Below are 22,224 nucleotides of genomic sequence, written 5' to 3'. Positions count from 1 at the left end.
ATTTCTGCAAAAGCACAACAATCTCGTCACTACGGGGCAGCAAAGAGGACAAAAGGCGTCGCCCGCACCTGAACCCCTCCCCACGTAGAGCGCACAATTGGTCCCCTGACTTCCAAGACCCGCCTCTAGCCTTTAGTCCTGCCCCAGACGCCGAGATTGGCCGTCGTGTCTCCACCCATCATGTTCATTGGTCAGGCTAACTGCGGGTGACAGTGAGTGGCAGACGCCGGGCCTACTGCTCCGGGTCGGGCTGAGCCCAGTGGAGCCGACGGAGCCCCTGGAATCACCCGGGTCACCGTCCCTGAGGTGAAACGCGAGACCGGATACCGAAATCTCACGGCCCGGGTCGGGCCTGGCCAGGAGTGCCCTCGGAGCCCTAAGTGAGCTCGCGGCGAGTAACGGGGGAAGGGGCGCCGCGGGCGGGGCGGGGGCGCGCAGCCGGAATGTTTTGATAGCGGGGGCGCGCGGACGGGGGCGCGCGCGAGCGACGGGGCCGCGCGCAGGGCTGTCCGCTGTTGGGAGCAGAGCCTTTGGCCGGGGGCCGGGCGATCTGGGGGCGTGCTGGGTTCGGGTCGTGGTTGCTGGGTGTAGGGAGGCAACCCAGCCCACCTGCGGTATCGGCTGTCGGACTGGATTGATTCCTCCAACGTTCGCAGGAACCCCTGAACCCAGGCCCGGCTGGCAGGGGCTCTATGGGCCCTGGGTCTACACTGACCCAGTAAGTGGTGAGTTCCCTGAGGGCTTGGTCAGCTTAGGACCCAGGGTTCTCACTAACCCAGGGAATCCCACCGGGGCCTGGCTGGGCAGGGCTCCACAGCCACGGGGTCTGCACTGACTGGTTGAGGGCCACCTAGATCGTGCCTGGCTCCAGGACCAAGGTAACCCACAGTTCACCCAGAATCTAGGTCTACACTGACCCAATCAGTATATCCCATCCAGGAACTCTGCCTGCCTGCTGGGCCTTTGGGGCTAGGGAAGCAAGGGAAGGAGTTGACCAGAAAGGTCCTCTTTAGAAAAGACTCTCTTCTTGGCTTTTGGGTTTGGGGCTTTGTGGACCTTGAACAGTCCATCTAATTTCTGAGGCTGAAGTGGGGCAGTGGAGAAACAGTCCAGCCCTGTACAGACTCAGTCTCCACAGGTTCATTTAGACACTTCTTGGGACCCTAGAGTTGAATGCCCCTTGCTTGGCCGCCCCTGAGTATGGGGCGTCGGGGGGTGGTAGGGTTGGGTTTATTTCTGTTCCCACTCCCCACTCTCCGGGGCCTGACACCTTCTCCTCCAGCAGCTGCAGAGCCAGGGCATCGAGGGCTGGAGTGGAGCAGACACTGCCCATGGAGCTGGTAGGGCCATGTGCTTATCTCAAATCTCTGTTTACAAAGTGCTTCCAAACTGCTAGTCTCTTGGGAGACCAAGGTTTCTCTAGGAGGGGAGGGGGAGGACCCCTTCTCTCCAGTGAATAGAAGATGAAGCAGACCCCCCCACAGGGCCAGAATCTGCCTTCAGGCCAGCAAGGCCTTGGTAGACATTCAATAAAGGCTCTGGGAATGACGGACCTCATTGGTCAGTGAGGGCCTCCCAAGCCCTGAGCTTGCTGCTCTCCTTGGGTTACTGCCCTTTCTCTGCCTTTGATCCAAGAAGACTGGTAGTGGAGACCAAGCCCAGGATTCCTTCTCACTCATTTCTGGTCTGGTAGGCGGGGGAGAAGACGAACAGCACCAGGTGTCTGAACCTGGGTCTCTCCTTCCTCATTACCCACAGGTGGACAAGGTGGACAGGGGGCGGTGGTGATGGCGCAGTTTGACACTGAATACCAGCGCCTCGAGGCCTCCTACAGCGATTCACCCCCCGGGGAGGAGGACCTGTTGGTGCATGTCCCTGAGGGGAGCAAGTGTGAGTTCCTGGACATGACGGCCAGAGCTGGGGCTTGGGGGGAGAATTGGTGGAGGACCACTGAGGGAGCAGGGGCTTCCACTTCTTCAGGGCTCTGACGTCTCTGCTCCTGTACCCACAGCACCTTGGCACCACATCGAAAACCTTGATCTCTTCTTCTCTCGAATATCCTTTGTGTCTCTGTGTTGGAGCTCTGGGACCTACAGCCCCTCTCTAAGCCAGACCCCTGATGAGAAGTCGGTGTGGGTATGGTTCTAATCCTTTTCAGACACCTTGAGCCTGAAAGAGGCTAGAGAAATAATGATCATTATAAACAATGATACCTCACATTTATCAAGAGCTACGTGCCTTGCATTTTGTAGTGTTAGTTTATAAGGAACCTCTCTGAGTGTGATTCGTTTTGATGGTATGCTAATAACTATAATAATTAATGTCATTTGACTTATTCTGTGTCAGTTCTGTGTTAAATACTTTATATGCACTATCTCAGACCTAATAATTCTATGAGGCAGGTGCTATTATTCCCAACACACCACTACAGACAAAAGCTTAGAGAGGTTAAGTAACTTGGCCAAAGTCACACAGCTTGAAAGTCATAGAGCCAGGACTTCAGCTCAGGTATGTGACACCAAAGTCTGTACTTTTTTTTTAATTTTTAAATTTTTTTTATGCCGTGTTGGGTCTTCATTTCTGCACGGGCTTTCTCTAGTTGTGGCAACCAGGGGCTACTCTTCGTCGCGGTGCACGTACTTCTCATCGTGGTGGCTTCTCTTGTTGCGGAGCACGGGCTCTAGGAGCGTGGGCTTCAGTAGTTGTGGCTCACGGGCTCTAGAGCGCAGGCTCAGTAGCTGTGGCACACGGGGGGCTTTGTTCCATGTGGGATCTTCCCAGACCAGGGATCGAACTCATGTCCCCCACATTGGCAGGCAGATTCTTAACCACTGCACCACCAGGGAAGTCCCTGTGCTCTTAATTGCTGTCTATACAGACCACTTTCTCTTAACAATTACACGTTTATAATCTACACCAGAAGAATGGCTTCACTTGTATGCTCATCGGGGAGATCTTTGAGCTCATGTAAGTATAAGAAGGGATGGACGATGTGGTGAAGGAATACATTTCAGTGTTTCCTCTCTTTGAGCTCAACGCCTGGCCCAAACCGCCAATGCAAGTCAGTCCTAGGCTCAAAACTCTGCAAACATTTATAGTTTAAGGACTGGGTGTGACACCGTTTTACAGCCTTATCTTTTTTAATCTCGCTTATAAGGAGAGCTTTCCAAGTCCTGTCTCTTCCACAAAGAGAAGTCAGACTTGATCATTTCATCAGAGCTCCAGTGGAATGGGCATGGTTCAGGCAGGAGGTATCAGAGATGCCAGCCACTCACTTGAGAAAAATGTCTCTGTTCTGCCTTGGTTGCACCTTAGGCCTGCTGCTGAGTAGAGAGCCTGCTAGGAGGAAGGAGCCATATGGCTTTGCCAAATGTCAAGGGGTTGGGAAACCTTCCCTCCATAAGAAAAGAGTTCAAATCCGCAAAGGGCTTCTAACTACCATCTCAAAAGGAAATCAGGTACTGGGGACCACAGACCACAATTTAAGACCTTTGAAGGAGTCCAGCGAGTGGCGGCAGAGATTACTATGAGGTGGAAAAGCAGGCTGATTCTGTGGTGCCTGAAGCTAAGAGCAAAAAATAGGAGCTGGCTTGGGTCCCCTGGGGCCAAGCAGTAGAGAGAGCCCACACGGAGTTCTCCAGCCCATTTCCCCAGAGGCTGCTCCCTAATTTTGGTCTGGGGCTTCCAGACTCTTCCTTTTTCCCATGTTATTTCACTGGTATCTCTCGGACTGCGCCCTCTCTTCCCAACTCCCCAGGCAGTTCCTCTTTGTGGTTGCGTTCACCACCTTCCTGGTCAGCTGTGTGGACTACGACATCCTATTTGCCAACAAGATGGTGAACCACAGTCTTCACCCTACCGAGCCTGTCAAGGTTACTCTGCCAGATGCCTTTTTGCCTGCCCCAGTCTGTAGTGCCAGGTAAGTGCTGCAGTTCAGAGGGCACCAGAGCCTGTTGTTCAGCTAGCAGGTGGGGAATGGAGTGGAGTGTGAGGCAGTAACATTCCCCAGAACACAGGCTCAGGCTCAGCCTCTCCAAATCCTTCAGGACAGCAGCATGTCTGCCAAGGCTCCTCAAGGGCCGCTCCTCCTCCCCTTCTTTTCCCCACCAGGATTCAGGAAAATGGCTCCCTTATCACCATCCTCGTCATTGCTGGTGTCTTCTGGGTTCACCGGCTCATCAAGTTCATCTATAACATTTGCTGCTACTGGGAGATCCACTCCTTCTACCTGCATGCTCTGCGCATCCCCATGGTGAGACTGGGAAATTGGGCAGTTACAGCCACAGGCCAGGACGTCTTCTGCAGCTTGGGAAGTGGGGGGGTTGTATTCCCGGGCATCGGGCAGCCTCAGCCGTCCTTTGCAGATCAAGGAGCATCCGGTTAAAGGCTCCACTCAGAGGACCCCTGAGCCTCACAGCTCATGCAGGGCAAGGGGCTGAGGCAACAACCCCACCTTCCATCCCTCGTCTCTTCCCCACCCCATAGTCTGCGCTTCCATACTGCACGTGGCAAGAAGTACAGGCCCGGATTGTGCAGACCCAGAAAGAGCACCAGATCTGCATCCACAAGCGTGAGCTAACAGAGCTGGACATCTACCACCGCATCCTCCGTTTCCAGAACTACATGGTGGCACTGGTTAACAAATCCCTCCTGCCTCTGCGCTTCCGCCTGCCCGGTCTCGGGGAGGTTGTCTTCTTCACTCGGGGCCTCAAGTACAACTTCGAGCTGATCCTCTTTTGGGGACCTGGCTCTCTCTTTCTCAATGAATGGAGCCTCAAGGCTGAGTACAAACGTGGGGGACAACGGCTCGAGCTGGCCCAGCGTCTCAGCAACCGCATCCTGTGGATTGGCATCGCCAACTTCCTGCTGTGCCCCCTCATCCTCATCTGGCAGATCCTCTATGCCTTTTTCAGTTACGCCGAGGTGCTGAAGCGGGAGCCGGGGGCCCTGGGAGCACGTTGCTGGTCGCTCTACGGCCGCTGCTACCTCCGCCACTTCAACGAGCTGGAACACGAGCTACAGTCCCGCCTCAGCCGAGGCTACAAACCCGCATCCAAGTACATGAATTGCTTCTTGTCACCTCTGCTGACACTGCTGGCCAAGAACTGCGCCTTCTTTGCTGGCTCCATCCTGGCCGTGCTTATTGCCCTCACCATCTACGACGAAGATGTGTTGGCTGTGGAACATGTCCTCACCACTGTCACGCTCCTGGGGGTCACCGTGACCGTGTGCAGGTGGGCCAGGGGAGCAGGTGGGAGCAAGCCAACTAGCATTCCCGGGGGCTTATGTCTCACCATGACCCTGATCCCACTAGGTCCTTTATTCCGGACCAGCACATGGTGTTCTGCCCTGAGCAGCTGCTCCGCGTGATCCTCGCTCACATCCACTACATGCCTGACCACTGGCAGGGTAATGCCCACCGCTCGCAGACCCGGGACGAGTTTGCCCAGCTCTTCCAGTACAAGGCAGTGAGTGGAGTTGGAGTTAGGGCCTGCTAGAGACTGGCTGATAGCCTGGTGGCGAGGGCTGGGCTCCCTCCTGCTCTCTTGTGACCCTGATCCCTTCCCTTTTAGGTGTTCATCTTGGAGGAGTTACTGAGCCCCATTGTCACACCCCTCATCCTCATCTTCTGCCTGCGCCCACGGGCCCTGGAGATTATAGACTTCTTCCGCAATTTCACCGTGGAGGTCGTGGGTGTTGGAGATACCTGCTCCTTCGCTCAGATGGATGTTCGCCAGCATGGGCACCCCCAGGTATTAAGAAAGGAGGGAGGGGGGCAGTTGGCCAGAGGTGATGCTGGCATATACAGTGTCTTTGGGCAAACTGCAAAAAGGCACCCTTCTGAGCCAACAAATCACAGAAAGGCAGCCCTGCCTTGGGGCAACCCTGTACCAGGGCACACACTGCTTTGTAAACAGGAGCCTGGGCTCGATTATAACCTTAAACTTGCACCCTTGGCCAAGCTCCCTGAAAGGCACAAACCAAGCAGCTAGCCTGGCATGTGGCTACTCGTGGGGTGGGCACCAGGGCCCCTGGACAAGATACAGCAGTGCATTGTGGTCTCTGCCCTCCAGGGGCAAGGCCTCCCCACTAGCAGGAAAGGTACAAAAAGGGTTCCTGTAAGGGGACAGTCCTGCTCACTGCAGCCTCCCTTGTACAGTGGCTGTCCGGTGGGCAGACGGAGGCCTCAGTGTACCAGCAAGCCGAGGATGGGAAGACAGAGTTGTCACTCATGCACTTTGCCATCACCAACCCTGGCTGGCAGCCACCACGTGAGAGCACGGCCTTCCTCGGTTTCCTCAAGGAGCAAGTTCAGCGGGACGGAGCAGCTGCAGGCCTTGCCCAAGGGGGTCTGCTCCCGGAAAATGCCCTCTTTACGTCCATCCAATCCTTACAATCTGAGTCTGAGGTGCGTTCCTAGGGACTGGGAGATGACAGGAAGAGTGGACTCCAGGAGCTGGGACGTGGGACATGCGCATGGGGCGGAAGGGCCAACCGGGTCAGTTTCCTTCTGTCCAGTCTGTGCCACTGGGTCCTAATGTGCATAATACTGGGGGACTCAGAGGCCTCCCTATGCCCTGAGAATTCTACCCACCCTTTTCTTTCATAGCCACTGAGCCTTATTGCAAATGTGGTAGCCGGCTCATCCTGCCGGGGCCCCCCACTGCCCAGAGACTTGCAGGGCTCCAGGCACAGGGCTGAGGTCGCCTCTGCCCTGCGCTCCTTCTCCCCTCTGCAGCCTGGTCAGGCTCCCACAGGCCGGGCTCCCAGCACCATGACAGGCTCTGGGTGAGTAGAGGTGGGCCATGAGAGGAGGGCATGGCAGTAGCCCCCAGCAATTTGTGTGGGTCTCAGAAATGTTGATGACTGCTGTCTGTGCTGGGGGGCAGGGTGGATGCCAGGACAGCCAGCTCCGGGAGCAGTGTGTGGGAAGGACAGCTGCAGAGCCTGGTGCTGTCGGAATATGCATCCACTGAGATGAGCCTGCATGCCCTCTATATGCACCAGGTGAGTGGGCTGGAAGGGGCAGGGTCGTAGAACCAAGGTGGCAGCTGAAAACAGAATAGAGGGTTTTAGATGTGAAGCAAGACCTGGGTTCAAATCTCTTCTCTGCCATTTACCTGCTCTGCAATCTCCATTCCCACATACATCCTCTTCCTATCCTTTTTAGCCTAGCTTACTTTTACCCAGGCCTTTTCCGCACTTGTGGTTTCCCCTGCCAAGAACCTACGGTTTCCCCTGCCAAGAACCTACTTCCCTGAGATATCCACAGGCCTCCCTCCTTCTCATTCAAGTATGCTCCTCCTTTCCCCATGAGACCACCTCTGGCCACCCTGAGTAAAAGCCTCCCTTGCCTACCCTCCTGAACCTTCCTGTTCTGTTTTTCTCTCCATAGCATTTAGCACCATGGGACATTGTATTTTTCCCTTATTTATTTGTTTATTATCTATCCTTCCCCACTTCCCCCAAGTATATAAGCCCCACAGGAGTTGGAATTTTTGTCTATTTTGTTCACTGCTGTATCCCTAGCACTTAAAAGAGTTCCTGGCACTTAGATTCACAACCAATTTGTTCCAGAATCAAATGACTGGGGAAAATGAGAGCTATTACAATTTATGCACAGGCTTGTTCCAGGGATCTGCTGAGAATTTAACCTGTAAGATATCATGTGTATGTTACACATTATTAACACATCAGATACTCTGGGTCAGTGATTCTAGGTGAGGCAGTATAAATGGGAACTGGCCGATACCATGGTGGAGGGTAGCTATTTCAGACAGATATTCTTTTGTCCCCAACTAATGAATCCCCCACTTCTCAGCTCCACAAGCAGCAGGCCCAGGCTGAACCTGAGCGGCATGTGTGGCACCGCCGGGAGAGTGATGAGAGTGGGGAGAGTGCCCCCGAAGAGGGGGGAGAGAGTGCCCGGGGCCCCCAGCCTATCCCCCGCTCCGCCAGCTATCCCTGTGCTGCATCCCGGCCTGGAGCTCCTGAGACCACTGCCCTGCATGGGGGCTTCCAGAGGCGCTACGGAGGCATCACAGGTATCCACTGGGAAGGACACAGAGTCTTCAGGGAAGGGTGGTCCTTCTGGGGCCTCTAAGGGACGAAAGAAGTCAGAGGGACCAGACCCAAGGAGACTAATCCCTCCCCCGCACTTCCACCTACCCCCAAAAGCCCCAGAACCCTTCTCCTCGTTCCTGTTTGTGTTCATTCTAAGAGTATTTACTTGTATCTTTAGATCCTGGAACAGTGCCCCGGGCTCCCTCTCACTTCTCTCGGCTGCCCCTTGGAGGATGGGCTGAAGATGGGCAGTCAGCATCAAGGCACCCAGAGCCCGTGCCCGAAGAGGGCTCAGAGGATGAGCTTCCCCCTCAGGTGCACAAGGTAAGGGCTTCAAGACCCCAAAACAAATGCCAGAAGCAGTAACTTGCAGGCTGAGGTCAAAGCTGCTCGTGAAGGGAGGTGGGCCTCTCAGGCAGAGATACTGCAACTTCCCCACCAAAGTACACTTCCTTTTCTTCCCTCACCTGCTGTGAAATCCAGGACTTGATTTTTCCTTTGCTTACCTCCTCAAGAATCAAGTTTTCCGTTTCCTTTATCTCCAGGCTTCTGTTGTGTAAGCAGATAGCTGAAGACTATCTCCATTACCAACCCTTTTCTCTCCACAGGTATAGACGAGGCTGAGGAGGGTCCCCATGCCCCAGGATGGAGGCCACCGTTGCCCTGCCATCCCATCCGCCTGCCATGGAGGGCTCCTCTGAGTGTTGCCTGGCTCCACGCGTGTGGTGTTTGTGTGTCTGTGCCTGGCCAAGGAAGGTGCCAATGCTGGGCTCGCCACAGCCCCAGGAGAGAGATTGGGGGCCTAGGAACCAGGGCACACAGGACTCTAGCCTCATCCCCAGGACACCCCTTGGCTCAGAGTGTGGTGCTAGAAACTGGTCCCCAGCCCAGCCCCAGTACTGCCACCTTTGCACCCAACCCTGCAAGTCTCCAGAGGACTGCCCACCACAGAAGCTGCCAAGCAGGGAGAACCTGTGCCAACTGTGGAGTGGGGAGGTGGGCCTGGACCCTCAACCTCTGCAGCCGCCCTCCCCGCACCCTGAACAGATGAGCAGCTCAGGCTGTGGCCCTTACCTCACCCCCAGTTCTCTCCCAGTGCTGCAGCCTGCTCACCTCTCCCCTGCTTCCTGCACATCACTGGCATGTGTGCCACTTGCTCCTGTTCCGTTCGCTTGTTCCCCTTCTGTTCAGCTTTTGCTTTGTCTTGGTGTGGAGGCTTTAGCTCCTAGCTCCCCTCATGCTATCTTTTGACACTAAGAAGGAAGTTTCTAAATTGCAGGAGCAGGATGGAAACTCTTTGCTGCCCTCTCCAACTTTTAAGATGGGTCCCCCGGGAGACTGAGGCCTTCCTGGCCCCTATTGCTGCTTATTGTACCCCGCCCCACCACCTAAACTTGGGATGGACAGGGCTGGAAGTGTGCCCTCGACTGGCTGCCTATCAGCAAGAGAGCTCTGGCCTGCATCCCACTGTCCCTTGAGGGGGATGGAGGGGCGACAGGATGTCTTCGCCTTGGGCTGCCGCATTGCATGCTGGGACCCAGCTCCTTCCCTTCGCCCCACCCCTCACCCAGCTGCGGTCCGCTGCGGGTGAGCGGTGAACTACGCTGCCCGAACTTACAGCGGAGTGGGGTGGGGACCGTGTACAGCTTGACAACCCTTAATAAAGAAGGGATTTTGACCAGGTCGCGGCTTGTTGTCTCGAGTGGCCAAGGTTCTGGGGGCAAGCGGGGTGTGGGGTGTGTGTGAACCACCCAGGTGGCTGGGGACCGGGTCGGCCATGTGGGAAAGCTGGCCAATGCGATCGCTTGGATATACCAACCTACTGGGCGAGCAGAGGGCAGCTTCCGATCCCTGGTTCCGTGGAGGTCAAGGACTCCGGCAGGACGTGCGGTCAGATTTCCCGCCCTGAGCACGTGACCATGCCGACTCCGCTGTTCTATTTTGCCTTCCCCAGCGTGCACCATTCCCCCGCCCCTTCGGAGACACTCGGCCAATGGGGCCCTGGGTAGGAGCTGGGAGCGGCCCTGGTGGGCGGGGCTGCTGCGGCAGAGAGTGGCTGGAGGCAGAGGCTAAACATTCCTGTGGGCCCCGACTTGGCCAGAGGGTCCCCGGCCGCGAGCTAGGGGCGGACGGCAGAGACGGCGTACGTGCCCGGCGTGAGTGCGTGGCGGCGGCGCGTGCGCGAAGCGAGGGGGTGGTGTGGCCGGGTCCACGTTCGTCCCTGCCGCGCGACCCCCACGGCTTAGCGCCCCGAGGCTCCATGACCCGAGATACCCGGGATTCCGCGCCCCGCCCCGAGCGGCCGGTCCAGTTCTCCTGTCCCTCAGTCCCCTCAGCCTCGGCCGGCGGCCACGCATTGCCATGGTGACTGTGGGCAACTACTGTGAGGCCGAAGGACCCGCGGGTCCGGTCTGGGCGAAGGGTGGCCTCAGCCCCTGCTTCTTCTTCACGCTTGTACCCTCGACGCTGATGGGCCTGGGGGCTCTGGCCTTGGTGCCGGTTCTTCCCTGCAAACGTCCGGAGCGGCCAGGTGGCGCTGACGCGGTGTCTTGGGCGTTCGGCCCTCGCGTAGCTCCTTACGTGCTGCAGCTGCTTCTGGCCACACTTCAGGTGGCGCTGCCCCTAGCCGGTCTGGTTGGCCGGGTGGGCGCTGCCCAGGGTGCCCCACTGCCAGGCTACCTATTGCTGGCGTCTTTATTGGGGACTGTGGCCAGCGCCTGTGGCCTGGGGCTGCTCGTGGTGGAACGGAGCCAGGCACGGCAGAAGCTAGCAATGGGCGTCTGGATCAAGTTCACGCACAGCCCGGGTCTGCTGCTCCTCTGGACTGTGGCTTTTGCAGCCGAGAACTTGGCCCTAGTGTCTTGGAACAGCCCACAATGGTGGTGGGCAAGGGCGAACTTGAGCCAGCAGGTGAGTGACCTCGTGGGGGGAGGGGAAGCATGGGTAGCGGGTGCTGGGAAGAAAGATGGCATGTCTGGTCACACTGGCTCCATGCTTTCGAATGCCTCTAAAAAAGGGCAGAAAGGAGGGGCCAGCGCTGCTGGGAGCTGATAGCCAGCTGGTGGGGAGTGGCTGTGCTGAGTCACTGTGGATTTTTTTAAAAGCCTATTAGATGCTGGGCCCCTGAGGAGGACCTGGGTGTGTGCCCTACTCCAGTCCCCAGATGTGTTATAAGTAGTAACAATGGGATTCTGGGCCTCGTTGATAGTCTCCCCACATATGTTTAATTCTAGGTTCAGTTTAGCCTGTGGGTGCTGCGGTATGTGGTCTCTGGAGGGCTTTTTGTCCTGGGGCTCTGGGCCCCTGGACTTCGTCCCCAGTCATACACCTTGTGGGTCAATGAAGAGGATCAAGATGTAGACAGGAGCCAGGTACACCTCAGTTTCTGAAACTTCGGATCTATCTTAATTCCATTCTCTGTCATCATTTCTTCCCACCATAAAAACCCATTTCTTTCCTAAATCTCAGTTTGTGCCCTGTTAGCTCTACCCCATCAGGGATTGCTTGTTGGTCCGTTACCGTTGCCTGGGAGCTGTAATCCCATACATTTTCCCTAGAGGCTTTCTGGCTAGTGCGCTTCATTTTGATTTCTGAGCTTCCCTCCCTTGTGCGTTTCACCATCCTAGGTTCAGTCAACAGAGGGGCCACCACGGTCTACCTGGCAAGACCTTGGCAGGAAACTCCACCTGCTGAGTGGCTACCTGTGGCCTCGAGGGAGTCCAGCTCTGCAGTTTGTTGTGCTCATCTGCCTGGGGCTCATGGGGCTGGACCGGGGACTGAACGTGTTGGTCCCCATCTTCTACAGGGACATAGGTGAGGGGGAGAAGGGTTGTCAGCTCAGCACTCTGGTCTTTCATTGGCCTGGTTGGTGCAGGGGACTAGCCTAGGGAAGTGGGACAGAGTTGGGAGCTGGGTGGTCAGAAAGAGGCTGTGGCTGATTCCTGGGGCGGTTTCTCCTGAAGAGGGTTCTAGGGTCCATAAGTGGGCTCGGACTCGTTTTCTCCATAGTGAACTTGCTGACCCAGAAGGCACCTTGGAACTCCTTGGTCTGGACTGTCATCACCTATGTCTTCCTCAAGTTCCTCCAAGGGGGTGGCACCGGCAGTACAGGTATGAGGGACTCGGCTCTCACCTCGGTTGGTACTGGCCCCTCTCCCTTCTCCCACAGGCGTCCTTCCCCCAGGCCCCTTGGTGCTCTCAGACCTTTCACATTTTGCTGCTGGGATGACGTCCTTAGGCTTCTCAGCCCTACCAAGGCCTCCCCTGGCTTCCCCCAGGCTTCGTGAGCAACCTGCGCACGTTCCTATGGATCCGGGTGCAGCAGTTCACCTCGCGGCAGGTGGAGCTGCGCCTCTTCTCCCACCTGCACGAGCTCTCGCTGCGCTGGCACCTGGGGCGCCGCACGGGGGAGGTGCTGCGGATCGTGGACCGGGGCACATCCAGTGTCACAGGGCTGCTCAGGTGCCAAGCCAATGGAAAGGAAGTGTGGGAGGGCGGGTCTGGAGACGCAGGGGTGGAGGGGCTGTCAGGAGAACAGACCCAGCTTGAGGAGCTGCTCCTCTGTCCTCTTTTTTTTTTTAATCGTAAAATTAATGTACACGTGCTCTCGTAATAATTCAAATAAAGAAGACAGAGCAAATCTCTTTTGAATTCCGCTCACTTCTCCAGAGGTTCTCACTCCATTCAGTATGTTGAGTTCTGCTTTTTTTTGCATTTTTTTACATATATACATGCAGACTCACAGAACTAATGCGGTATCGTGGAGGTTTTTCCTAAAATGAATGGTGTCATGACGTAGATGTCATTCTCAGAATGGCCTTCTTATCAAAATGTTAGGGAGATGTATTCTAACCCACGCATGAAGATCTTCCTCATTCATTATAATTGATCCAGAGCATTCTATAATTTGGGCATCCTATGGTTTATTTCGCCATCTACCTCTTAAGGGGCATTTAGCTTGATTCCAGTCTGTTGCTGTTGAAAACAAAACACTACGCTGAAACCCCCTAGGGAGAGTTGCTGGCTCCGAGCCCTTAAACCTTTCTTCGTTGCTTGACTTTACCTCCTAGCTACCTGGTGTTCAACATCATCCCCACGCTGGCCGACATCATCATTGGCATCATCTACTTCAGCATGTTCTTCAATGCCTGGTTTGGCCTCATTGTGTTCCTGTGCATGAGTCTTTACCTCGGTGAGTGCTGCTTGGTGAAACCACCTCCCTGAACTAGCCATGGACTCCCTTGGGCATGAGCCCTGCCCCCACTCAGGTGACCCAGCTTTGGGAGACTGTAGATCAGTGGACCCGCATATCCTCCTGCTGCTCTCCAATATGACGGGTGAGCCTCCTCTGCTGAGGGAAGCTCAGCTCACCCTGGGTGGAGGGAGGGCTGGGGAAGGGCATCCTGGTCACATTAGGTGCCCGCTGTGGATGCGAGTCAAGGACGAACCTCGTTTTTGTAACAGCATGCAGCTTGCGTTCATTTGCTCACCACAACCGTTTTCACACAGGCTTTATGCAGCCTGCAATGAGGTCTTGGACACAGCCCCTTCCCTCAGGGAGCTTAAGACTCCCTCCCCTTCGGAATCTGGATCCCTGGGCTGTAGCACAGGGTTAGCGCGCATGTGACCAGCAGCAGGCATGCACATGGTCTCCGCTGCTGGGAGTGATGTCTTGCTCTCTTCTTCTCCCTCTCCCTCCTCCTGTCACTCTCTAGCCCTGACCATTGTGGTCACTGAGTGGAGAACGAAGTTTCGACGTGCTATGAACACACAGGAGAATGCTACCCGGGCACGGGCTGTGGACTCTTTGCTAAACTTTGAGACGGTAACAGAGGCCTTGGTGGCAGTGTTGTGAGGCTCGGAGATGTGGAAGAGTGTGCCTGGGACCACTGGGGCTGATAAGCAGCTGGGGGGTGCGAGGTGTGCTGTTTACAATTAGGGAGGAGGGATGGGGAATTGAGCTGAAAGCTGTGGCCGTGTGGAACAGCGGTGGTTTGAATTCATCAGGTGAAGTATTACAATGCGGAGAGTTATGAAGTGGAACGCTATCGCGAGGCCATCATCAAATATCAGGTGAGGATGCTAGTTTGAGGCCTACTGAGAGCAACAGCCTGGCCTTGTGGAATTGCCAGGACAGAGAGGAGTAAAATTTGGGCTGTGAGGTTGAAGGTGCCCAGGGCCAGGTTGGGATTTGGTGACTGTCAGCATGTATGTGATATTCCTTCCTCTCATGTCATGGCCCCAGGGTTTGGAGTGGAAGTCAAGTGCTTCACTGGTTTTGCTAAATCAGACCCAGAACCTGGTGATTGGACTTGGGCTCCTCTCTGGCTCCCTGCTTTGTGCATATTTTGTCAGTGAGCAGAAGCTACAGGTGAGGGAATTGTGCTGGTCCTGGGGATGAGGGGACCGGGGTCTTTGTTTAGGCCACCAGGTTCCTGGGTGGGAAGCTGGGAGGGTGATAGCCACTGGGCAGGGTGAGAGCCCGCAGGCCTCCTGTGACTCCTCTTCCCTTGATGTCCACAGGTTGGGGACTTTGTGCTGTTTGGCACTTATATCATCCAGCTGTACATGCCCCTCAACTGGTTTGGCACCTACTACAGGTAACCTGACCCTGGCCCTCACCTGTTCAGGGTGCACTGTTATTTCTCCAGCTCCTCAGAGGAGCTCCAGCCAGCATTCTTCTTGCAGGATGATCCAGACCAACTTCATTGACATGGAGAACATGTTTGACCTGCTAAAAGAGGAGACAGAAGTGAGTGAGGAGACAGGAGCCGGGTTTGTGGGGAGCGGGAGCCTGCGTGGCATTCTTTGTGTCTGGAGAATACCAGGCCTGTAATGGCACACATTGGTGGCACTCTCCCAGGTGAAGGACCTTCCTGGAGCAGGGCCCCTTCACTTTCAGAGGGGCCAGATTGAGTTTGAGAATGTGCACTTCAGCTATACTGATGGGTGAGCCCCTCCCCTTTCACTGTCCCCCAGCCCCCTTTTCTGGTGTCCATTTACACACTGCCTTCCTGCCCCTCCTCCCTGCTTCTCAGCCCACCACTACCTGGAAAGAGAGCCTGAACAAGAGAGGGGCAGGGCCCAGTAGTGGCTCTAGTGTCGGAGGGGGCCCCTGGCAGTGCAGCAGGCCTGCTGAGCATGCCCATCCTTCTTTGCAGGCGGGAGACCCTGCAGGATGTGTCCTTCACCGTGATGCCTGGACAGACACTGGCCCTGGTAAGAGGAGACCCAGCCAGTTGGCCCAGACTCCTTGAGCTTCCCTTATTCTAGTGCCCGTGGTAGCTTGGGACCAAGGCTGTGGAGTTAGCCCTGTCATGCCAGGTTACTGGAGTGACTGTAGCAGCCTCCATGGACATTGTGGCCTCTTGGAGAGAAAGATTTAAAAGCCAATGGGCCTTAGAATGTTTTCCCTTTGTTTCTTATGCAACAGGTGGGCCCATCAGGAGCAGGGAAGAGCACAATTTTGCGCCTGCTCTTTCGCTTCTATGACATCAGCTCTGGCTGCATCCGAATAGATGGGCAGAACATTTCACAGGTAAGGATGCTGAGAGAAGCCTGTAATTTAGAGGCCTGTGTGTGAAAGAATGGCAGGTGCTGGGCATCCAGGGAGTGGTGGAGGAGCTGTCACCCCTGCAGAAAGTTGGGCCAGGAGACCTCAGCCTTTCTAGCAGTAGACGACCTACATAAGAAAAGTAGTCATGAGAATGAGTGGTATGGTGCTGTATGAGGCACAAAGATCTGCAGCAACCCAGGGAAGCAGGGAGAGAAAGTGTATTTTCTCTTTATCGATGGGGAAACAGACTCAGAGAGGTTAAGTGATTTGCCTGCACAGCTAGGGTTTAGGAAGGTGGAGGCAGGATTCTCACGCAGGGCCTCTCATCCCATATGCTTCCCACCATCCCATCCTACCTTCCAGGCCTGGGTGGGTCTCAGAGGCCAGAGCATATGGTCTTTTGGCCCCAGGTGACCCAGGTCTCTCTCCGGTCTCACATTGGAGTCGTGCCCCAGGACACTGTCCTCTTCAATGACACCATTGCCAACAATATCCGCTACGGCCGCATCACGGCTGGGAACGATGAGGTGAAGGCTGCGGCTCAGGCTGCAGGCATCCATGACACCATTATGGCTTTCCCTGAAGGTGAGCCTCCCCTGCAGGGTCCCCCTCCTGCCCAGTTCAGTCCCGTTACTCCCTCTGACCTCGGTTCCACCTCTTCCTTGCCCATCTGGTCACAGAAAACAAGTTTATTACTGTGACTTGAGGGAAGTGGGCAATTTCCACAGGGTACGATACGCAGGTGGGTGAGCGGGGACTGAAGCTAAGCGGTGGGGAGAAGCAGCGTGTCGCCATCGCTCGCACCATTCTCAAGGCTCCAGACATCATTCTGCTGGACGAGGTGAGGGCCCTGAGTGCCTTCTCCCCTCCTTGCTCCCCGACCTGTGCCCCAGCCATTCTTGCTGGGCACCGTCTCAATCTAGGAGAGCTAGCACAAATCCATGTTTCACAGAAACACCTTGCAGTTTTCAAGCGCAAAACAGGTTCTTTCTGATTCCTGAGGCTTTGGCCAGCAGCTCGCATCCTCCTCCCACTGGGGATTTGGGTGGCCGGGGCAGTTTTACCCAGTCCCTCTCTGTAGGCAACATCTGCGCTGGATACATCTAATGAGAGGGCCATCCAGGCTTCTCTGGCCAAAGTCTGCACCAACCGCACCACCATCGTGGTGGCACACAGGTACGGGATGGGCAGCAGGCAGCGGGGCCCACACTGGTGGTGTGGTAGGTGACTGATCTCTGACCTCTCAGGCTCTCCACTGTGGTTAGTGCTGACCAGATCCTCGTCGTCAAGGATGGCTGCATTGTGGAGAGAGGACGGTAAGGGACACAGTAGGATGAATAGGGAAGGGCCTCTGAATTGAGGGCCTCAGGAAAAGGTTGTGGAATCCCAGGGCTTTCTGGAAGGATCTCCCTCGCCAGTTCCCTGTCATCTCATAGACTAGTGGCGAGGACTCTTGGGGTAAAACTGATAGTTGGTTGGGACTTATGTTTTTCTCCTTGGCCCAGGCACGAGGCTCTGTTGTCCCGAGGCGGGGTGTATGCTGACATGTGGCAGCTGCAGCAGCAGGGACAGGAAGTCTCTGAAGACACCAAGCCCCAGACTAAGGCCTGGTGACAAAAGTATGCTTCCCTCCCAAAGCATAACCGAGGGAAATAACACTGTACCCCTCTTCCCTGCCATATTTCATCCTGGTCTTGGTGCTAGCTATAGTGAAGGAAAGGGGCCTTTCAAAAAAGCACTTTTGGGGGAAATAAAAGTGTGGACTGAGCTGGGATCACTGTGACTTTCTGGTGTGGGGGATTGCAATGGGCCTCCACCCTTAGATCAGCTGAGCATTCTCGACAGGACTCTTCTGTTTTTGGTTGGAGAGGAGAAAGAAACACACCACTTTGGTGTCTTACTGACTGCCAAGATTCTTTATTCTTTCTAGCCCCCCCTCCCAGCCCCCTACACGTGGGGGGAGCCCCAGTATACGGGGGATGTCAAGATGCAGGGGGCCATGTGGGGGAACAGTTCAGAGCTCTTCTCTCCCATGCAGCTGGAGAGGCCAGCAGAGCCATCTGTAGGCTCAGCTCCACAAACTGTTTCTCCTGATGCTCCCTGCAGGTGGCCTCCACGTCACTCCTCCTCATCTTCACTCTAGGCTGCTCCGGGCCTCCTCTCCCTGTGGACCCTAGAGATGCGAGGGCCACAGTCCTCCTCAGCTGAGCCTCCCTCCCCAAGCCCAAGGCCCTAGCACAGGTTGCAGTTGGACGGCTTCAAGCTGCGGCTCTGAGCCTGGAGCAAGGGGAGGGGAAGGAGAGGAAGACAGGATTCGACGTCAAGGAAATGAGGGGGACAGTCCTCACTGCAGAGCTCAGCATGGGCTGGAGTCATATTGAAAACACAAGGATAACCACCATTCCCAAACTCTACTACTTGGAAGAGCACCCCCCAACCCCCCGTAAACTCCTTACTTCCTCCCAGCGCAGGGCCTGTCTCTACCCCGTCCTCATACCTGCCGCTGTCGGTATTCTGCCTCGCTGGCTGATAGTGCTTGTGCTAAAGCTAAGTCTTCTTCCTCCTGAGAACTGGGAGGGAGGAACAGCTTAAGCTGGATGACAGTATCTAAAATGTGAGCATCTCATCTGTTAGGCATCACTGTGCTGAGCACTTGTGAGTATTATCTCAATTTTCATAGGTAGGGTTCTATAAGGTATTAGTACTGTCCCCATTTTATAGAGGGCGTTAAGACTAATGGGTTAAAGAACTTGTCAAAGGTCATATACTGTAGTTCAAAAGCTTAATTGTGAGCCCAAGTTCCTAACAGTTATCCTGCATTGGATGAGAGTGGTCCCACCTACCTCCCTCCAAACTGAGCCCTTGCCCACGTCCCACCCTCTTTGACCAGAGAGAAGGTACCTTGGGACCTGGGGTTTGGTCTCTGCCAGGGACAGTTCCAGGGCTCGTTGCAGAGCCTCATCCTCACTCTGCAAAAGGAAAAATAAGACCAGCTGCCTTGGACTTTACTCTCTGTTGGGTTTGCTTCTGTCCATCTGACCCCTGCCCAACTCACCAAGCCATTTTGCAAAGCAATCACTGGAGAGGCTGTCCGGGATGGAGACTGAGCTGTGGCTCTACGGCAGACATTCAAGAGGCTGAGGTCAGAGATGTGAAGGGAAAAAAGGAAGAGGAGAAACAGGCAGGCCTACCTGCTGGCAGAGGTAGATGAAGGCAAGGTCTGGTTTGGGCTGGGGATGGTCTTTGTAGAAGAAGCTAGGCCTTGTGCTCTGGAGATGGCAGCCAGTCTGTAGGGAAGAGACACTCTTGGCATGCCTCCAGGCACGGTCAGCTTGCATGTTCCTCCCTGGCCTGACCAAGGAAGTCTGGAGGGGAACTCCTCCACAAGGTCTGGAAAACATGCACTTCAAAGGAAATAAAAAGACTCCCTAGCCAAAGGGGACAGGTTGACGCTTCCCAACTATAATGACAGAGGTTGAGTCAGTTTCAGAAGGATGGGATGGTCCCAAAGGCAAGTAGAGGACTTGGTTGCAATTACCCTGCCCTACTTGTGGGGTGCCCCTCCGCAGAGCAATCATGGTCCAGTGGGTGACGGTGCTTGATGCAGAAGTTTCGGCCACAGTGGTCGCAGGTCAGTTTCATCATTTCCCGCTGCCGGCAGCCAGAGCGTTCACACTTATTGGTGAAGATCTGAGGTGGAGTAGGGAGGATTGTCTCTGCTGAGACTCTGATCCCCCTTCAACCCCATCCTAACAGTTGTACAGACTTCCAGGCAACTGTAGTCCCAGGTGACTATGGTGAACCCCTCCAACGCTTACCTTACGCTTTTGCTGAGCTGGATCAGAGCGGCAGTCTCTGTCAATGTGTTCCCCAACAGCACGGTCAGGGGGCTCCCCTCTGGCCACAGGAACAGGCACATTACAGAGTGGGCATACAGGTACCTGGATATCCTACAGTCAGGGAGCAGGGGTCGGTCTGTGGCCTACTCCCAAACCAGCCAAATCTCTGGTCCTGAAAGAACCTGGACATGACCCCCCATAAACGCAAAAGGAAACAATGTTCCCAGCACTGAGCCTCAGAAAGACAGTAAAAGAGAGGAAATGGGAGGCAGAGGGGTTCCAGAGATTCTGCATGCCATCCTCCATCCGCCCCCTTTCACCCGCAGACCGCCCCCTCACCTTTTGGTAAGCAGATCCACAGTGATGCTGGGCGTAGGCCACGTGGTCTGCGCAAAAGATGCCCGAGCAGGCGTCGCACTTGAGCGGCAGAAAATCTGCAGGAAGTGGGTTGGACTGCAGGTCCAGGGGGACCTCGACCTCCTTCCCGCTCACTCAAGCCTTCCGCTCAGGGGAACGAAAACGCCGCAGTACTGGCAGTGAACTGCACCCCTGACCTAGTCCACTATCTCCTAAGCCACGCCCCAACCTCGAGCCCCGCCCCCCTCGGGCACTTCCAGCCCGGGAGCCCACTCTTCCCGCCACTTGCAGTTCCAAGCCCGTCTCCGCCCGGCCCCGCCTCCCGCCTGCTCCGCCCCTCACCCCCTCACCCAACCGCTGACAGCTCGGCTCCGAACAGTGAGCCCCAAGGTCCGGAAACTCCATCGCTGGGCCGGACGGGGCCTGCTGGTAGAGGAAGCGATGCTGAGCTCCTCTAGGGTTCCCGCTCCGGGTCCAAACCGCGACCCCCCACTGTGGGGGGACTCGCTGTCCCGCCCCTTCCTCCCCACTGCCCAGCCCGGGTTACCGGAGCGTCAGCGTCTCCAGGCCCGCAGCTCCCACTCCTCCCCTGGCGCGCGCGGGCGCGCTGACGTCGTCGCGCAGGGCGGGCACGTCCAGCGCAGTCCCCGGGGGGCGGGGGAGCGTCCCGGAAGAGCCGATCACACCCCCCCTCTTGTTGCGTTAGGCTGGAAGCTAGATGGTTTCTCTTGGGCGCGGGCCTACCTCCACGAAGGGCGAAACGGCAGGCGAAGGCAAGGACCGATGACATCTTGGAGGGCTGGGGTGGTTTGGGGTCTTTCACAATTGGGTCCTTCGTCCGCTTTTCACTCTACACTCTCCGACTAGCCGTTTCGTTCACAGCCACTGCTGTACTTACTCTCCAGGAGCTGACAACTCCCTTGTTTCTGTGAAATACACATTTCTCTTCAGGGCTGTAGCTCCTCCAAGTTTAGCTTCGATGTTCTTTTGTGAGACTTCTCTGACCCTCCTCAGTTTGAGCTAAGCGCCTCTCTTGTGGTCTCCCTGGTTCTGTTTTAGCACTGTATCACCTTATTGTAATCAGCTGTTCCCTCACTCCCCTGCCTACCCCTGCCCCACATAAATATACTGGTAAGTCAGGGACCACGTCTGCCTTGCTTTGTGTTAGATAGGCCCCAGCACCCAGCTCAGTGCCTGTGGTTTTCAGACTTCAGTGTGAATCCAAATCACCTACAAGAGCTGCTTTAAAATGCAGATTCCTGAGCCCCCAGGGCTTCTGATTTAGTAGGAAGTGTAGGAGAGAATTCTGACAGATTATCCATGTACTACACTTTGAAAAACACATGCCTAGAATATGCTGAATGCTTACTAAATATTTCTTGAATGAAGCTAGAGAGTCACTGGATTGACGTCCTGCTTTACCTTAGGGAGCCCCAGGTTGAGACCTTCTGTTTCAGCACATTTTGTTTCTCACATGCCTCTCTGGCCCCTCATGCGTGGGCTTGGTTGCACTCTTATTTTCCCAAAAGTTTGGGCATGGGGACAAGTAAACAGGTGAAGTAAACTTAGAGTTGAACAGTGTCCTCCAAAATGGAGACAGAACCAGGCTACAGCTGGAAATGAGGAGCCAGCCTTCTTCTCTTCTCCCTCTCCCTCTCCAACTTTTGGCTCTGTTTCCCTGTGTCTGCTTCTTACATCCTTACAGCTCTAAGGCTGGTGAAAATTAAAACCATTTTTTCCTGGTTCCTCAAGCAGAAGGCCTAATTTCATCTCTGACTGGGCCTGATTGCCTTGACTTGGATTATCTGCCAAGTCCTGACCTGTGGCCCAGGGCAGGGTATGTGTTGTTCTGATGGGCCAGGCCTGAGTCTCATGTTTGGGGGAAGTGAGTCAGCTTCACCTAGAGTGAAAAATCACCAAGCTGGCTTGGACAGTCCTTCCAGAAAACCCAAGAGAGTCCATTCAATTCCTTCCTTCCTTCATTCAACATACTGAGTGTCCTCCCATGTGCCTGTCACGGGATGATACGTGCATAGACTAGGATCTACCAGGTAATACGGCAGTGCATTTCAGGTACACCCATTCTGGAGTTGACAAGTGTTATTCAAGCCAAAACCTGAAGGGTGAGTAGATGTTGGCTAGGTGAAGGCCAAGGGAGAAAGGAGTGGGATGGAAGGAGATGGTATTCCAGACAGAGGAAACAGCAAGGACAAAAACCTGGAGATAAGAGGGAACAAGATCCTTTAGATGAGCTTTTAAAAAGCTTATAGCCTCGGGATCTTAGAGTGTAAGAGACAGCTTAGCAGAAGATGAAGCTGAAGAGTTAGCTGGGGTCAAATCTCAGGTCATGGAGGCCACGTTAGTGTTGAGAATTTTAACATGAACATAATAGGAAACTGTAGATAGCTT

At 55.2% G+C, this 22,224-nt stretch overlaps 3 protein-coding genes across 8 annotated transcripts; 2 read left to right on the top strand and 1 right to left on the bottom strand.

Moving 5' to 3' along the window:
* Nucleotides 1-256: 256 nt before the first annotated feature.
* ATG9A (autophagy related 9A) lies at nucleotides 257-9,715 on the top strand. Of its 3 annotated transcripts, XM_082841685.1 has the most exons (17): nucleotides 257-380; nucleotides 657-725; nucleotides 1,283-1,340; nucleotides 1,759-1,890; nucleotides 2,012-2,055; nucleotides 2,903-2,967; nucleotides 3,758-3,919; nucleotides 4,111-4,252; nucleotides 4,486-5,234; nucleotides 5,315-5,468; nucleotides 5,574-5,753; nucleotides 6,161-6,409; nucleotides 6,611-6,789; nucleotides 6,891-7,008; nucleotides 7,823-8,045; nucleotides 8,243-8,388; nucleotides 8,673-9,715. In XM_082841685.1, the coding sequence occupies exons 4-17, from the start codon at nucleotides 1,788-1,790 to the stop codon at nucleotides 8,676-8,678; spliced, it is 2,520 nt and encodes an 839-aa protein (XP_082697811.1). In that variant the 5' UTR covers nucleotides 257-380; nucleotides 657-725; nucleotides 1,283-1,340; nucleotides 1,759-1,787; the 3' UTR covers nucleotides 8,679-9,715. The 3 variants fall into 3 exon arrangements, with proteins under 3 accessions (XP_082697811.1, XP_082697810.1, XP_082697812.1); XM_082841684.1 differs by lacking the exon at nucleotides 657-725; XM_082841686.1 differs by lacking the exons at nucleotides 257-380; nucleotides 657-725 and having other exon boundaries at nucleotides 1,181-1,340.
* Nucleotides 9,716-10,135: 420 nt separating this feature from the next.
* ABCB6 (ATP binding cassette subfamily B member 6 (LAN blood group)) lies at nucleotides 10,136-17,377 on the top strand. Its single transcript, XM_082841108.1, has 19 exons — nucleotides 10,136-10,974; nucleotides 11,298-11,435; nucleotides 11,691-11,877; nucleotides 12,073-12,174; nucleotides 12,342-12,525; nucleotides 13,134-13,255; nucleotides 13,779-13,888; nucleotides 14,071-14,136; nucleotides 14,309-14,434; nucleotides 14,587-14,663; nucleotides 14,752-14,815; nucleotides 14,927-15,012; nucleotides 15,225-15,282; nucleotides 15,497-15,601; nucleotides 16,030-16,204; nucleotides 16,348-16,460; nucleotides 16,701-16,795; nucleotides 16,867-16,935; nucleotides 17,125-17,377. The coding sequence occupies exons 1-19, from the start codon at nucleotides 10,426-10,428 to the stop codon at nucleotides 17,231-17,233; spliced, it is 2,535 nt and encodes an 844-aa protein (XP_082697234.1). The 5' UTR covers nucleotides 10,136-10,425; the 3' UTR covers nucleotides 17,234-17,377.
* A 152-nt stretch (nucleotides 17,378-17,529) lies between these two features.
* On the bottom strand, nucleotides 17,530-20,406 carry ZFAND2B (zinc finger AN1-type containing 2B). Of its 4 annotated transcripts, none has more exons than XM_082841110.1 (10): nucleotides 20,363-20,406; nucleotides 20,166-20,238; nucleotides 19,798-19,892; nucleotides 19,438-19,569; nucleotides 19,158-19,309; nucleotides 18,811-18,906; nucleotides 18,675-18,735; nucleotides 18,521-18,588; nucleotides 18,117-18,189; nucleotides 17,530-17,896 (listed from the first exon to the last, which is right to left on the bottom strand). In XM_082841110.1, exons 2-10 carry the CDS (start codon nucleotides 20,218-20,220, stop codon nucleotides 17,852-17,854), a joined length of 777 nt encoding a protein of 258 aa, XP_082697236.1. In that variant the 5' UTR covers nucleotides 20,221-20,238; nucleotides 20,363-20,406; the 3' UTR covers nucleotides 17,530-17,851. The 4 variants fall into 4 exon arrangements, with proteins under 4 accessions (XP_082697236.1, XP_082697238.1, XP_082697235.1 ...); XM_082841112.1 differs by having other exon boundaries at nucleotides 19,798-19,844; nucleotides 20,363-20,397; XM_082841109.1 differs by having other exon boundaries at nucleotides 20,166-20,241; nucleotides 20,363-20,391.
* Between the last annotated feature and the right edge of the window lie 1,818 nt (nucleotides 20,407-22,224).

This window comes from Leucopleurus acutus (genome assembly GCF_964270905.1).
Source record: "Leucopleurus acutus genome assembly, chromosome: 6".
Taxonomy (NCBI): Eukaryota; Metazoa; Chordata; class Mammalia; order Artiodactyla; family Delphinidae; genus Leucopleurus; species Leucopleurus acutus.
The sequence above is the reverse complement of the archived record's forward strand: the minus strand, read 5'-3'. Positions and strand labels throughout refer to the sequence as shown.

What these genes read in the sequence shown, in the direction of transcription:
- ATG9A (XM_082841684.1), top strand. Translation starts at nt 1,788, where the DNA reads ATGGCGCAGTTTGACACTGAATACCAGCGCCTCGAGGCCTCCTACAGC. An exon ending in GGGGAGATCTTTGAGCTCAT is followed by an intron (nt 2,968 to 3,757) that starts GTAAGTATAAGA and finishes CCAACTCCCCAG; the next exon opens with GCAGTTCCTCTTTGTGGTTG. An exon ending in GCCCCAGTCTGTAGTGCCAG is followed by an intron (nt 3,920 to 4,110) that starts GTAAGTGCTGCA and finishes TTTCCCCACCAG; the next exon opens with GATTCAGGAAAATGGCTCCC.
- ABCB6 (XM_082841108.1), top strand. Translation starts at nt 10,426, where the DNA reads ATGGTGACTGTGGGCAACTACTGTGAGGCCGAAGGACCCGCGGGTCCG. An exon ending in GGGCGAACTTGAGCCAGCAG is followed by an intron (nt 10,975 to 11,297) that starts GTGAGTGACCTC and finishes GTTTAATTCTAG; the next exon opens with GTTCAGTTTAGCCTGTGGGT. An exon ending in ACATCATTCTGCTGGACGAG is followed by an intron (nt 16,461 to 16,700) that starts GTGAGGGCCCTG and finishes CCCTCTCTGTAG; the next exon opens with GCAACATCTGCGCTGGATAC.
- ZFAND2B (XM_082841110.1), bottom strand. Translation starts at nt 20,220, where the DNA reads ATGGAGTTTCCGGACCTTGGGGCTCACTGTTCGGAGCCGAGCTGTCAG. An exon ending in CACCCCACAAGTAGGGCAGG is followed by an intron (nt 18,907 to 19,157) that starts GTAATTGCAACC and finishes TCTTCCCTACAG; the next exon opens with ACTGGCTGCCATCTCCAGAG. An exon ending in CAGAATACCGACAGCGGCAG is followed by an intron (nt 17,897 to 18,116) that starts GTATGAGGACGG and finishes CCCTTGCTCCAG; the next exon opens with GCTCAGAGCCGCAGCTTGAA.